General features: G+C 43.8%; 1 protein-coding gene across 1 annotated transcript in view; it reads right to left on the bottom strand.

Moving 5' to 3' along the window:
- AGBL2 (ATP/GTP binding protein-like 2) overlaps window positions 1-16,103 on the bottom strand; it is a 71,055-nt gene that overhangs the window by 26,444 nt on the left and 28,508 nt on the right. Inside the window, exons 11-15 of the mRNA XM_015414502.1 lie at window positions 10,610-10,740; window positions 8,409-8,475; window positions 6,756-6,875; window positions 3,790-3,906; window positions 2,122-2,173 (exon numbers count right to left, since the gene is read on the bottom strand). Coding sequence (XP_015269988.1) covers window positions 2,122-2,173; window positions 3,790-3,906; window positions 6,756-6,875; window positions 8,409-8,475; window positions 10,610-10,740 — 487 coding nt within the window. The remainder of the gene's footprint in view (window positions 1-2,121; window positions 2,174-3,789; window positions 3,907-6,755; window positions 6,876-8,408; window positions 8,476-10,609; window positions 10,741-16,103) is intronic.

Below are 16,103 nucleotides of genomic sequence, written 5' to 3'. Positions count from 1 at the left end.
AAAGTCATTCTGTTACTTTAGGAACATAAAATATGACTATGGACATTTTTACTTGGCATGAAATTATCACAACTAGCATATTAAAAATATAGTGTATCCAAACAATTATTACAAACAGAATACCCACCCACATGCAAAAACAAAACTGAAACCTTTTTATTTTCTTCTGACAATAGCACCTCCTAAAGGAAGAAATGCATCTTGTTCTTGCATTGGAGAGTTCAGTTTGTAACCTAGGACTTGCTTGTCCTCAGTGCACAGAAATTAGATCAATCTGATACCATATATACATATTTTAGAAATGATTTGGAAAATATTTGAACACCTTGTCTTAAAATATTTTATTCATCATGTTAAAATAAAACGTTCCATAATCAATTTTTTTCTTTTCTTTTTTCAATTTTTCCAATTTTTCGGAAAAAAACAAAAAAGGCTTCAGGAAAAAAACGGGAAAAAACCATTTCCCACCGAATTTTTTCGGGCCTTCACATCTCTAGGTACACTTGCTATTTATGCATGTGCACTACCAGCAAGTCCTTCAAAAAGCAACACAAAAAGAAACTCTGCTATAAAGTTTCATGACCCACCTGAGGGTCCTGACCCACGGGTGGAAGATCATTGCTCTAGGACCTTATGGAAGGGGAGATCTTTGGTGCCTGTTTGAGTGTCTGGAGTGAGAGAGATGGGAGTACAACCAAGCATGCTGACACAGAGCCAAGGATATAGGAAACGTCTCCTCAGGCAGATATTGCAGAAGCAGAGTGATCTTGATCCCTAAAGTGTGAGTTGGAACAACATGGGTGGCAAAGTGGACAGCAATGCCATCGGTGATAAAGAGGAAACATCAGACTTGACCCCAGTCTCTGTAGTAGTCAGGGTTGACAAGATGCACGAGAGACTGGAGACAGTAATGGTTGAGTAGGCAGAACGGATACTGTGATAGTAAGTGCACAGCCAGTGCATCAAATCATATGTCTGTTGCACGGCTGCTTTTTATAACTCTAACAGTTACAATATGGTGAGGACTGGGCTGCAGGTAACCTAACAGCCGCACTCCAGTGTTCATCATGATGTGATTGATGCTTGTCTCATCCCTCCACAAACATGGTGAGGTACTGTGATGTGCCCCATTTCATCAGCCCTCTGTATCATAAGTCTAATGCCAATCACTGCAAATATAATACAGCTGATGATTATCACAGACTTTGTCCTTATAAACGGATGATCTTTGTCTACCCATTGGAAATTTGACTGGCTGTGCAGATTTTTTAAAACATTACTTTTGCAGCATCTGCCACCATTTTATGGCTGGCTCTGCCTCCTGAGGCAGCAATATTGTGGCAGCTATTTTGTGGCTACACTCACCATGCTGTGTCAAAGTTCCAAAGGTGCCTACAGACTAGTTTAGGACACTCCTGCTCTAAGTCAACTTGTGAAGTTGCAGCCAAAGATGGAGAGACAACTGCTTTATTAAGACCTCCAGCTCCAGAGACTAATGAAATCGGGGAATGAGGTCCTGAGAGATGTACCAGAATGCATCTTGCCAAGTGCACTATGGAAGGCACCAGGAACTTATCCTAAAGAAGAACGTGCAGATGGTTAGAAGAGGACTGAGTTGGATGGTGCTCACCTCTACCTTTGAGGCATACACAGAGAGGCAAAACTGTCCTGGGGGGAGGAGATATGAGTGCCAATTTCTGGGCCAGAGTTTGAGAACTTTCTGGAATGGCTTCTTTGCCAGCAGAGAACTCCATATGTGGGACAGCACAGAGACAACAAAGAGCCAGATGGATATAAAATGTTTTCTTTAGCAACCAGAAAACCTATATTCTGCTATTTGAATGTATTTTAAATGAAACATATTTGTATAAATTATCAGTGGATCAAACCCATGAAATGAGCAATCAGTAGATCCATGGTCCAATGACAATGGTGAGGATTAAGTTGCTAAGATTATATTATTGCTTGCATGCAGATGGTGCAATATTTAAATAGCTTCTGTTAGTCCTTCACTGACAATACATACACAGAAAAACTGACAATATGTATACATAAAAACAAAGCAATTTTGTATAATGTGAAGTTAAAACATTTCAGACCTGGATACCATTCGAACTGTACCTGGGTTTTCTGCTTGCATTAATGAAGACAATGAATCCTCTATATCCTTCTCCTTTTATTAAAAAAACATAATGAATAAATTAGTCTTTTACATTCCTTGCCTTCTTTGTTGATATACCTATGTACATCACTTGTTCTCCAAGTACAAGTTGTGACTTGTTAGAGGTAAACGCCTTTTTTTGACTATGTAAAGATTGTAACTTTCGCAAGTTTTGGGAACACCTGCCTTCAATAGTGACATTTCAATCCTTCAATGTACTGCATTGGTCCTCAGTGCCTGATGAAAGCCATGATAAATTTCCTGCATGGATGGGTCAATGTTCTCCTGGACAGAAACAGCTGATTCAGTCACCGGCTTTCTATGAAAAGCCATATACAGTATCTAAAATAGATTAGCACTGAACTCTGTTTATAAATTTGAATATTTATGGTCCAGCAAAAGAAACCTAGCCAGGACAAAAATTTAGGAATGTATACAAGAAAGTACAGGAAGTGTCCACCTTCAATAAAGAAAATAAAATACCTTTAGGGAGAGGTCATGGAAAGGATGTTGGTGTTGATGTTATGTGTTGGAAAATCACAAATCAAGATCCCAGTAGGAGCTGTGTAAAGGTGCACAGCTCCTCAAACAGCATGAAACTGCTCAGAATGGCCACAACATAGTCCTTTTCCTTCACCTTGATATCACTGCATCTCTCCTTTTCCCAACAAGATGCAGCTACTAGTCTCATCTAGCAGTAGTCCTGTTCCAGAGTATTTCAGGTTATCTTTGAGGAGGAGGGTTGCCTTGAAGATACTCAAATGTTTCTATAGAACAGACATTCCACCACCACCACAAGGCCTGCTGGATAGTTCATGCATTTGTCAGGAAACTGCACCATATACCTGAGTAAGTACAGACTATATCTGGTAATAGGTGCTGCCTCTAACATATGTGTCTAAATTAATATTTTCTCTTGGGGGGGGGGATGTTTTGCACATGTCAAAATGCCTTGATGCATCTTCAAGCCCTTCAGATACCCAGAACTTACTGCATCCTGATTATCCACATTTGTGTCTGATAGTGGTCTGACAGTGGCTTTTTTATTCATGACGTGGATGCAAACTGTGCTTGTATATAATATCAGGATTTCTCAAGAACATTACCTTACTTCATATATTTTTACTAATTATGCTTTCTTTAGCAACATTAAAAGAGCCCTTGGTTCAAACAGCTCTGTGTGAAATTTCTTTGTCTCCTTGTGATACCTGAGAAAAACTGTATTGTTATATTTTTCATAGTAATGTTTCATTGTCATGTAAGCTTTGAAAATTTTTATCTTTTCTATTAAATTCACTGGCAAAATAAAATTCTTTTAAGAAGAGTTTTGAATAGATGTTTAGTTTAGCATTTCCCCTTGCTGTGCCAGGACTCCGTATACTCCACTTCACAACCTAAATGCTCAAAGGGGATTAACTTCAAGATTCACTACTATGGCTCTTCCATCATTACCTGAAGTATCTTTCACATGTATATTCCAGAAATATTTCTTGATTCATCTTATCAAGCTTCTTAAGAGTATTTGTCCTGGATGAATTGAAGTTGCAGTACTTACTCTCTCTTAGACTTCCATTTAAACAGTGAACATATAGTGAACAGTAACAGAAAATAATAATCTACAAACTAACCTGACATGAACGTATTACTTGACTAATCTGCTTGTTCTTCTTTTCTGAACTGCTGTCTCTCCTTGATCTCTTGGAAAGACTATGAAGGTTCCCAAGACATGGAGAAATTGGGTTTGCCTAGAAGAATTTAATAAAGAGAGTAAGCTGAGTAAGGTCTCTTAACAGAGAGCAGCAACCCACCCCTGGAACCAAAATATTGTCAAACCCTGCTACCATAATTCCTGGGGGGGAAATTCCTGAGGGCGGGGGTGAGTGTGTGCAGGAGTGAATGAGACCTTTGCTTTCAGAAGATGTAACTTTCCCACAAGTCATCCTCCTTCCCCTCCCCTTTCGCTTTCCCAGGGGAAGGTGGCCTTGAACACATTCCTGTGCCATCTCAGACTCAAGATCTCTCCTGGTTGGCATGGCAATGTTAGGCCGGAGTATGACTGTGACGTATGCTTGGGGGATGGATGAGACCTGCTTGAATTTTCTATAATAAGATTGTACTTGCCAAAAGACTTCAGTTCTGACATAAGTGACTTTCTGGATCTTGCATATAACTCAATAAACTTCCACTGTCTAAAGAGAGTGTGATTAGCCGTAGAGCAGTCCACGGATCAGCTAAAATGGGTGCTGGAGAGTGAATGGACAAAAGACCAGTGATAGTGCAAGGACCAGTGTTGGATGGCACCTGTGGCATTTGGATGTCTATCTTCTACTTTTCTCCTCAGTGAGGACCTGACGCAGCTCACAACACTGTTCTCTTGTCTTTCACTTTATCCTCACAACAACCCTTCTTTGCAGTGTTAGGCTGAGGGAGAATGATTGGCCTAAGATCACGCAGTGAGCAGGCTCCATGGCGGTAGGGATTGGAACCTGGGTCCCCAGATCCTTGTCCACCATCTGACCACTGCGCTGCAAGTTACTTCTGTTGATGTGACAAAATCTCACCCATTGCTATTCAATTCTGTGAGCTTTTAAAATGTATCATTTATTCTCTCTCTCTCTCTGTTTCAGGGCTAAATGCTGTCATACTGCAGCACCTCAGCAAAGAAGTATTCATGTAATCTTTTAAATATAAGAATAAGTGGCAAACACTGGAAGGCCACCAGTTACTCCACCACAATACTCATTATTTTCATGAACCTTTATTTTAACTTTTCATTTTCTTTGAGGGAAGAGTGATCCCTTTCAAGAATCTACCACCAAGCATTACCCAAAATTATTACAGACAGCAACCGTGTCCTTCCTAGGTAAATGTCTGGTGCCGCACCTTCTTTCTTGTACTCATAACCGTTCCTTAGCTTAGACTAAAGGAACGTCCAACATCAGTGCATTTTAATTCGATCTGTCACACTGGGAAAAACACATGCAATAATTGCAGCCTGGACCTCACCATGTCACTAATTTTTATTTGTTTAGAAAAATGTTATGCCACCTACCCAGGAACCTGCCTGAGGCAGCTTACAAAATAAAAATAATAAAAGCAAAACATTAATCTTTTATTATACTATGCTTTGATTCTTTAAATTGTTATACTTGCATGTTTTGAGCCACCCTGAGCCCACTTAGGGCCAGATAAAAATAAATAAATAAATAAACTCCTTAAAACCCAGCATTAAAAGCCCAGCTAGGGTTGCCAGATTAGGTTGGGAAATGCCTGGAGATTCTGGGGGTGGACCCTGAGGAGGGGAGGAACCTCAGTGGAGTACCATGCCACGGAGTCCACCTTCCAAAGCGGCCAGAGTGTCTCCCAGGGAAACTGGCCTCTGTCACCTGGAGATCAGTTGTCATCCCAGAAGGTCTCCAGCCACCACCTGGCGGCTGGCCACCCTAGGTACAGCCCAGCATAAAAACACAGGCCATGGACAACTTAAAGTAAGAGTTTCCAGTCTAAAATAACTTTAAAAGACCAACAGCTTAATTAAAATCCTGGGTGAAGAGAAATGTTTTGGCCTGGCACATAAAGCAACGAAGGCACTAGGAGAGTCTCAGGAGGTTTCTCCATAGGCAAGGTGCCACTGCTGGAAAAGCCCTGTTTCTGACTGCCACCTGCCTCGCCTCTGAAGGCAGGGGCACAAAGAGCAGGACTTAACTGGCAGGCTGGACAATATGAAAGGAGGCAGTTCTTCAAGTCCTCTGGCCCCAGGCCATTTGGGGATTTAACGATAAAGAACCAGCACTTTGAACTATGCCCAGAAACACGTGGGCAACCAGCATAGATCTTTCAGTACTGGGGTGATACAATCTCTGTGTTCTATCTCTGGCAATAGCCTGGCTGCTGCATTTTGGATGAGCTGAAGTTTCCAGACTGTTTCAAAGGTAGTCCCACATACAACACATTACAGTAACTGAATGTGGATGGAATCAGACCCTAACAGCCAAAGCTGATAAAAGGCACTATGTGTTCTTCTTCCTGTCTATATTAAGAGGTATTAACTTTCCTCTGCGTCCTTTGGAAAGCTGACAGCACAATCCTTCTTCCAGCCACTGCCTCATCACTCCCCTGATTTATACAGACTTTTAAAAAATGCCATCTTTTAAAGTTGTTTTTGTACCAACCCCCATAGACATCTTTCTGGTTTCTTCCAGTTGATTTTTGGAGCAGGAGACAGAAGTTGTTTCTGACCTTACACAGCCCTGGCTATTCTTTTTTGCATATTACAAAGTTATTGATCCAGGGTGCACAGTTGAAATTGGGCAAATTCAGTGTTATTTTTTTAAAATCACAAGTTGAAGAGCAGGACACAGTACATATGTGCTGTAAAAATAAAGGGCAGACGGAAATGAAACAAGCATTGTTCATGTAGAACACGCTAATAATCCCTCCATGTAGTCATAAACAGAACGTTCACTAGACAGAAAACTAATGCAGTATACCAATAGCTAGTCCACGTTCCACTGAGAAACATTTCTAGCTGGCTGGTGGCATTGACTCCACAACCCCAGATAAATTATCTGGCATGATTTGACTTGCCTCTTACCACTACATCTTCCTGGTGCTTTAATGTACGGCTCAGAGCATATTTTTGATGCAAATCATTTCTTTCCTTTCTTGTCCGCAGATGTTTCTTTTTCTTCTTATTCTTCTTCTCATTGTAGTCCTCCAGAGAATTAAAAAAATACAGCCATTTACATATTTGATTGTAATGTTTCAGACATCTAAGTGTTCCTAGATTCTACAGATATGAAATGACTGAGGTCCTATTGAAATTGCTGTGAGGTATGATGACCTTATGAATAATGAAGCTGAAGCTCAAATACTTTGGCCACCCAATGAGAAGGGAGCACTCCCTGGAGAAGACCCTGATGCTGGGAAAGACTGAAGGTCAAAGAAGACGGGGACAGCAAAGGATGAGATGGTTAGACAGTGTCATCGATGCAAGGAACATGAAGTTGAGGAAACTTCAGAGGACGGCGGAAGACCGGAAGGCCTGGCGTGATCTGGTCCATGGGGTCGCAAAGAGTCGGACTCAACTGTGCGACTGAACAACAACAAAATGATGACCTTATGGGCTGGATTTCCACCAGTTTTTTGCCCAATCTCACCAAATCCCCTTCCTTATTACAGCCCCTCTCCATGCAGGTCCCATGATCTCCAGCATACTTTACTTACTGAAGGCAAATGGGACTCCCTCCTCCCTTTTTCATCAGTGGAAATCCTGGCTAGATACAACCCAGTGTTTGCTATGTTTTTACTCCATAGTCCTTAGATGCAGAGATAGGTTTCTTGGCCTGCTGTTGCAGCAGATCTGCTATCCTGCTGTGGATAGAATACCCGTCTTAGGAATTATACAATTTGTCTTTTTTTTTGGGGGGGGGGGGCACAGTAGCATAATGATTTGACATTTGTTGAAGGCAAGCTCAATACCTTCACTAAGATAGCACTTCCGCTACTGATGCATTTGCCAGCACTAAAACTATATTTTGTTGGCAAGAAAATGCAATTCATCCTCCAGTTACTTTCACAACTGTCGTGTGGAATGAGCTGTGTATGTCAGAGGCACCTACTAGACTATATTGTTAGAAAAAACCTACTAGACTATATTGTTAGAAAAAACTTCAACCCATCCCCACATGCAGGTATATATATTTTTCATTTTAAAAGCATTTTTAAGGGCTGAGACCATTCCCTGCTATATCACTGAAGTCTCCTGTCATAAATAAACAAACAAAAATGGCAAACACTTTCAAGGCTACTTTTGCTCCACACAGCAATGCCCAGCCTAATTACAATTTGGTTTTAACAATATAATTATTGAAAAGTTTTTCCCACTATAACAGGCAATGCAATGGTTAACTTCAGTTGCCACTTGTATTACATCTTCATGCATGCACAGTTTGTAATCCCAGTGGCATGTCTCCTGATGACTTAATTAGAATACAAAAATAATAAAAAGAAAGGAAATCACAAAAAATCAAAACAAAACCGCACACATTAGATTCACCTATCTGGATTTTTTTCCCTTGAAGGATCCACATTTTTTTCATCTAGCAGTGCATCACTAATGCCACTAACAGAAAGAGCATTTGCTCTGTGGCAAGGCAACCATTCCCTGACCATACGAGTGCTTTAGGGCAACACACCATTTCATTTTTCCAAGCTGTTCTACTAACCAAAAATACATGGCTCTCACCTTCTCTGTCATGTTGAGCAAATGTGCAGGAGGGCCATCTGACTGGGAGCTATTGGAGCCACTTGTGCTGATTAAGAGAAAAAGACAAGACATTGGTGTGAGACAGGACTCATTGGGAGTCCTGTTGGAAAGACACACTAGACCAGCACCCACTCACATGCATTGTTCACACCTCTCCACACTAGACCAGCACCACTCATATGTGCTGTTCACAACTGAACTCCTGGCCTTCAGTCTGTGGGCTCTCTATAACTACTAGCAGAACCTTTCATGATTTATTACTCCACAGTATCCCTCTTACCTACATACGCACTTTCCTCATTATCCACTAAGATATTTTGGCCATGGTCAAAGGCTCTAAAATCATGCTGAATGCCACAGACTGGGAAAATATAGATTTACTTTCTCAGATCAAAAGGAAGTTTTCAAAATCATTTACTTCTTTTGAAGTTTTAGAATTATGAACTGCACTGTGGCTTATCTTTTAGTTTCTACAGAAGGGTGCGGGTCTCTATTCTGTTAACTGTTAACAGGTGAACTTTTTATTCCCCCTCCCCCTCCGACCCTAATCCTGCAGTACTCTTTTGGTATCTTCAAGCCCCCCTTAGATGTTGATCAATTGAACCCTGAACTCCTGCCCCCTGGACATGTTTTAGTGTTTTATTTTTTCTGCAGAGACATAGGGTATTGCTGTTTATTATTTTTCTCAAAAAAACTTTGTGAATTTTTTTAATTTTATGCAGCCTCACACCAACCGTTACTGAACTTAAAATTACTGTTCCCTTTTCAATCCTTGATAAGACAGTCAACAAGGTATTTTCAATTTGCATGGAATTAATCTAAATGCAGGAGAAATCACTTTCTAGCATACATAGAATCACAGAGTTGAAGGGTCCATCCAAGCCACCTAGTCTAACCCCCTGCTCAACACAGGATCAGCCTACAATATCCCTGACAAGTGTTTGTCCAGCCACTGCTTAAAGACTGCAGTGAGGGGGAGCGCACCACCTCCCGAGGCAGCCGATTCCACTGTGGCACAACTCTTACTGTCAAAAAGGTTTTCCTGATATCCAGCCGGTACCTCCCCACCCTTAATTTAAACCCATGATTGTGAGTCCTCTCCTCTGCTGCCAACAGGAACAGCTCCCTGCCCTCCTCCGCTAAGGGACACAGCCCTCCGAATCCTTCAAGACAGCAATCATGTCCCCCCTCAACTAAAAACATGCCTTGGTGTACTAATCACATCTGTCATAAGCAGTTTCTATTGCAGATAAACATTACACACAGCGCTTCACTTTTAAAGCAATGCTATTCTAACTGAAAACACTGTGCCAGCTCCCTGAGGGCTGGGGGAGCCGGCAGCCTTTCCAGGAAGAGAGCTGACAGGACACAGGCTTTTAAAGAAAATATTCTCTCCTGGTTTGAAGTTCCACCAAAGCACACACCACCTCAGCCATTTTCTCCTGTTGCCACCCCCCTGCCTCCAAGGCACGCTTTTAAATAAAACTGTAGGTATGTTTCAAAACCACATTTGCAGCAAGCATGCAAGAAACCCACACTGCTTCTACCACATTTCCAAAAGTACAAAGCTCCCTGTAAAATCCACAAAGGCTGTCATTTTGCCCTGGCTCGCAAAACACCACCTCTGAGGGCGACGCTACTGCCCCAAACAAACCCTAACTCCTCTTTCCTTCTCTATCAGCCAATGGGTGTTGTGGGAGTGGTGGGGAATGCCTGGGGAATGCCTGGGGGAGTGGTGGTCAGTTGGAAAGGGGATGCCTAGTGGGGGGGGGGGCAGTCGGAGGTGGAGGTATGTCCTCAGTACTACTTCCAGACACTACACATTACTAATTGTAGTTCATGTAGTTTCACTCTTAGTCTCTGTAATAACTAACTTCCTTGAAGCTTTGCTTGGCTCAGATGACTATTAAGAAAGCCAGTAAGTGGGCAAGGTAGGCGGCTGTTCTCCAGCAGTTAGATACTTCTGTCAGATGGAAGAAGAGAAAATGAAAGACCACTGCCCGGTTGCACTATGATTGCAGTCTCTTTTTAAATCTCTTCTGAATCAAACTACTAAAGGAGATTATGATGTGATGTCTCCTGGCTCAGCTATCTTACAGTCTGCTGAGATGGAGGGGCCAACAGTTCCCAGTGAATTTTCTAAGATTTCAGTTAGGAAAGGCCTACAGAGCTGCTGTTACCTGGATTCAACATCCGATAGGGAGATGTCACTCCAGGTACCTTCTGTGTTTTGTTCACAACCCAACTCTGAGAGCTTCCTCTGGATTTTTTGCTGCAATAGCTCCTGTAGTTCACTCAAACATTGCTGAAACTGAGGGGAAAATAGAGAGTATGTGGGCATTATGCGTGGGAGACATATACTGCATTGTTCTTTCCCTTTAGGCAACAGACATCTTGTTTGAGATAATTCTGTCCCCCAGTATAATGTAAGTTAGTACGATCATGACATCTGTCATTCACAACACAGAATTAGGAGCAATGAATTCATGATCCAGATGAGCAAGCACCCATAAGAATGGATGGGATTTTTGGTAACAACTACCCCCAACCATGGAACCACTTCCCAGTGTTTAAGGGATGCATGAGAAACACTTTGCAAGTGCATTATTGAGTATGCAGCTCTATAAATAGTGTATAATCTACTTTATTTTACAAACTTTCCCAGAACAGATGCTAAGGTGAAGGGAAGCATGCATCCCTAAGACCTCAGTGTACATTTAAAAAGGTAAAGCTAAAGGTTTCCCTTGCTCGAAAGCCAGTCAAATCCAACTCCAGGGGGCGGTACTCATCTCCGTTTCCAAGCCGAAGAGCCAGCGCTGTCTGAAGATGTTTCTATGATCATGTGGCCAGCATGACTAAACACCAAGGTGCACGGAACGCTGTTACCTTCCTACTGAACCGGTCCCTATTTATCTACTTGCATTTTAACATAAGAGACGCCAATGTTGGATCAGGCCCAAGGCCCATCCAGTCCAACACTCTGTGTCACGCAGTGGCCAGAAATACTAGTGCCATCAGGAGGTCCACCAGTGGGGCCTTTCTTGCTTTCGAACTGCTAGGTTGCTTTCGAACTGCTAGGTTGGCAGGAGCTGGGGCCAGAGACAGGAGCTCACTCCGTCATGCAGCACACTCGGGTCTCAGCCGAGCTACAGACCTTCCAGTCTGCAGCTTCAGCATCTTAACCTCTAAGCCACCGCGGCATTAATTAATTGATTAATAATTAATTAATACTACCTCAACTTAAGTCTAATTGCTTATATTGAAGTAATTAATACTACCTCAACTTAAGTCTAATTGCTTATATTGAACAACTTAAGTACAATTGGACAAAGAGGACTGGCATGGCCGGCTCTCGGCAGCCATCAACGAGATCGCCCCCCGATGCCCTCTGCGCCCTCGCTCTAAGCGGGCTCCTTGGTTCACTGAGGAGCTGCGGCAAATGAAGCGTGGGCTCAGACGACTAGCGAGACGCATCCTCTAGGACATTTATGTGATCCTATAAGATGGCAATCAACGCCGCAAAGAGACAATTCTATGTGGCCGCAGTTGTGTCTGCTAGCTCACGCCTGGCACAGTTATTTACAACTATTCAGTCTTTAACAGAGCTGCCACACAGCAGGTCAAATGATAGGAAATTCGATAGTGGCTGTGAGGCTTTTGCGAGCTATTTTGCAGATAAAGTCCTGCTGCTCCGCCGCGACCTCCCAGCCACAGTTGAGACAGTGAGCGAACTTGAGGCTCCTTGCACGTCTTCTACTTCCATTCTGGATTATTTCAGTCCACTCAGTCTTGAGGAAGTCGACAGATTGCTCTCAGTTGTATGCCCAACCACGTGCAGCCTTGATTCATGCCCTTCATGGCTTATAAAAGCTGGTCATGAGGGGCTACGAGGTGCCCTTAGGGACATTATCAACAAGTCCTTCATGGAGGGGCTATTCCCAGGGGCACTCAAGGAAGTGATGGTCTGCCCTCTCCTGAAAAAACCATCACTGAATCTGGCTGAATTGGCCAACTATCGGCTGGTTTCCAATTTGCCCCATTTGGGCAAAGTATTGGAGAGAGTGGCGGCGATTCAGCTGCAGGCCTTTATGGATGACACTTCCATGCTGGACCCGTTCCAGTCTGGCTTCCGGCTGGGTTGTGGAACGGAGACGGCACTGGTCGCTCTCACAGACGACCTCCGAAGGCATCTGGATCGAGGTGGTACGGCGGTACTGGTGTTGTTGGATCTGTCAGTGGCGTTTGACACCGTCGACCACCAGTTACTGATTCACCGCCTCGCTGACACTGGAATCCAAGGGCTCGCCTTGCAATGGCTTGCCTCTTTTCTCCAGGGTCAGGGACAGAGGGTGGCGCTAGGGGAGCAGACGTCCCAGAGGCACCCACTGGTATGTGAAGTGCCGCAAGGGGCAATGCTGTCTCCGATGTTGTTTAATATCTACATGTGCCCCCTCGCCCAGATTGCCCGGAGGTATGGGCTGGGGTGTCACCAGTATGCTGATGACACCCAGCTGTATCTGTTGCTGGGCGGCCGGTCTGACTCCAGCCCAGATGACCTGGAGCGGGCACATCATGGCATGGCGGGCTGGCTTAGACTGAGTCGACTGAAATTGAATCCAACGAAGACGGAGGTTCTGTGCTTGAGTCGGAATGGATCGGGGGTAGGGATCCCACTCCCAACCTTCGGTGGGGCGCCTTTGGTGCCAGCGCTGCGGGTCAGGAGTTTGGGAGTGCTCCTGGATGCCTCTTTAACAATGGAGGCCCAGGTAGTAGCCACTGCCAAGGCGGCCTTTTACCATCAACAGCTGATCAGGCAGTTGGTTCCCTTCCTCGAACGCAACGACCTTGTAACAGTGATCCATGCGATGGTCACCTCGAGATTAGACTACTGTAACGCTCTCTACATGGGGCTGCCTTTGTCCCAGATCCGGAGGCTGCAGCTAGTGCAGAATGCCGCAGCCCGGCTGTTGATGGGCTTCTCCATACGGGACCACATCTGGCCTGTGCTGAGGACACTGCACTGGCTGCCTATAGCATACCGAGTTCAGTTCAAGGTGCTGGTTTTAACCTTTAAAGCCCTATATAGTCAGGGGCCTCCCTACCTGAGGGACCGTCTCTCCCCATACGAGCCCCAGAGAGCACTGAGGTCAGGGTCGCAACACCGGTTGACCCTCCCTGGTCCGAAAGAAGCCAGACTAAATACTACCAGAACCAGGGCTTTCTTGGTGGTGGCCCCACACTGGTGGAATGAGCTCCCAGAGAACATCAGGGCCCTGTGCGACCTCTCTCAGTTCCGCAGGGCCTGTAAAACAGAGCTCTTCCGCCAGGCGTTCGATTAGGGGCCGCCGCTGAGTGGTGTGCTCTGGAACATCTTCTGGCTGAACTTAGACCATCTCCTGGCTAGAGTCCCCGCTGGTTACTACCCCTAGCTAGGGATTGGATTACCGCCATAGTTGGTATTGTGATTGTTGTTGTTTTCTTGTTTTAACTGATATTGTATTTATTAATTGTTTTAACTTCCTGTTATGTTATTTAATGTGTTAGCCGCCTTGAGCCTGCTTGTCAGGCAAGGCGGGGTATAAATACAAACAAAAAAAACAAACACACACATACACACATATATGTGTGTGTGTGTGTGTGTGTATGTATATGTATACACACACAAACTTGCATAACTTCCGTAATGGGCTCTGTGCTCCCAAGCCTTCCGCATGTCCCCACTTCTAATACCACATTCTCTTGTTTACAAAATGTCTAGTCTATGTCCACTCATGTGTTCTACCTTTAAATGCTGTACTAATAATGCCCAGGTCTGTTTATAGCTCCATGTCACAGTCATGTAGAGTGCATTCATAATGGAACTGCTCTGAAAATATTTGGGAAATCAGCATACTTGCCACAGGAAGATGTGCTACAATAGTCCAATTCAAATTGCAGGGTTTTAAAAACAACTGAATTTCCCCACTACAAAACTGAGTACACAAATAGATCACCAGGCCCAGGTGGCATACATCCGAGAGTTCTGAAGATATGTAATCTTTCCTTAAAATCTGCCTCCATTCCTGAGGATTGGAAGGTAGCTAATGTCACTCCCATCTTTAAAAAGGGTTCCAGAGGAGATCCGGGAAATTACAGGCCAGTCAGTCTGACGTCGATACCGGGTAAATTGGTGGAAACCATTATTAAGGAAAGAATTAGTAGGCACATAGATGAACAAAACCTATTGAGGCAGACTCAGCACGGTTTCTGTAAGGGAAGATCTTGTCTCACTAACCTGTTAGTGTTCTTTGAGGGGGTGAACAAACATGTAGACAAGGGGGATCCAATAGATATTGTTTACCTTGACTTCCAGAAAGCTTTTGATAAAGTTCCTCATCAAAGGCTCCTAAGTAAGCTCAAAAATCATGGGATAGAAGGACAAGTCCTTTTATGTATCAAAAACTGGCTAATTCATAGAAAACAGAGAGTGAGTATAAATGGGCAATTTTCTCAGTGGAGGGTGGTAAGCAGTGGGGTACCGCAGGGACCAGTACTTGGTCCACTGCTTTTTAACTTGTTCATTAATGATTTGGAGATGGGAGTAAGCAGTGAAGTGGCTAAGTTTGCGGATGATACAAAGTTGTTCAGGGTGGTGAAAACCAGTGAGGATTGTGAGGCACTCCAAGGGGATCTGTCAAGGATGGGCGAGTGGGCGTCAACATGGCAAATGGGGTTCAATGTGGCCAAGTGCAAGGTGATGCACATTGGAGCCAAAAATCCTAAATATAAATACACATTGATGGGGTCTGAACTGGCAGAGACTGAGCAAGAGAGAGATCTTGGAGTTGTAGTGGATAACTCACTGAAAATGTCGAGACAGTGTGTGACTGCAATAAAGAAGGCCAATGCTATGCTGGGGATTATTAGGAAGGGTATTGAAAACAGATCAGCCAATATAATAATGCCCCTATATAAATCAATGGTGAGACCTCATTTGGAATACTGTGTGCAGTTCTGGGCACCACACCTTAAAAAGGATATTATAGCTTTGGAAAAAGTGCAGAAAAGGGCAACTCGAATGATAAAAGGGTTGGAACACTTTCCCTATGAGGAAAGGTTAAAGCGCTTAGGGCTCTTTAGCTTGGAGAAAAGACGACTGAGGGGTGACATGATCGAGGTTTATAAGATTATGCATGGGAAAGAGCAGGTAAAGAAAGAGGTACTTTTCTCCCTTTCTCACAATACAAGAACTCGTGGGCACTCCATGAAACTGCAGAGCGGTCGGGTTAGAACGGATAAAAGGAAGTACTTCTTCACCCAAAGAGTGATTAACACATGGAATTCACTGCCACAGGAAGTGGTGGGTGCTACAAGCATGGACGGCTTCAAAAGGGAATTAGATAAGCATATGGAGCAGAGGTCCATCAGTGGCTATTAGCCACAAGGTATAGCTAGGGGCTCTGGGGCAAGTGATGCTCTGTCTTCTTGGTGCTTGGGGGGGGGGTCAACAGTGGGAGGGCTTCTAATGTCCTGGCCCCACTGCTGGACCTCCTGATGGCACTGGTATTTCTGGCCACTGTGTGACACAGAGTGTTGGACTGGATGGGCCTTTGGCCTGATCCAACATTGGCGTCTCTTATGTTCTTATGTTCTTAAATGTAGGAGCAGGACCAGGGTACTTTAATCCATCAGGGA

The sequence above is a fragment of the Gekko japonicus genome, unplaced genomic scaffold (genome assembly GCF_001447785.1).
Source record: "Gekko japonicus isolate JY-2015 unplaced genomic scaffold, Gekko_japonicus_V1.1 scaffold446, whole genome shotgun sequence".
In the NCBI taxonomy this organism is placed as follows: Eukaryota; Metazoa; Chordata; class Lepidosauria; order Squamata; family Gekkonidae; genus Gekko; species Gekko japonicus.
The sequence above is the reverse complement of the archived record's forward strand: the minus strand, read 5'-3'. Positions and strand labels throughout refer to the sequence as shown.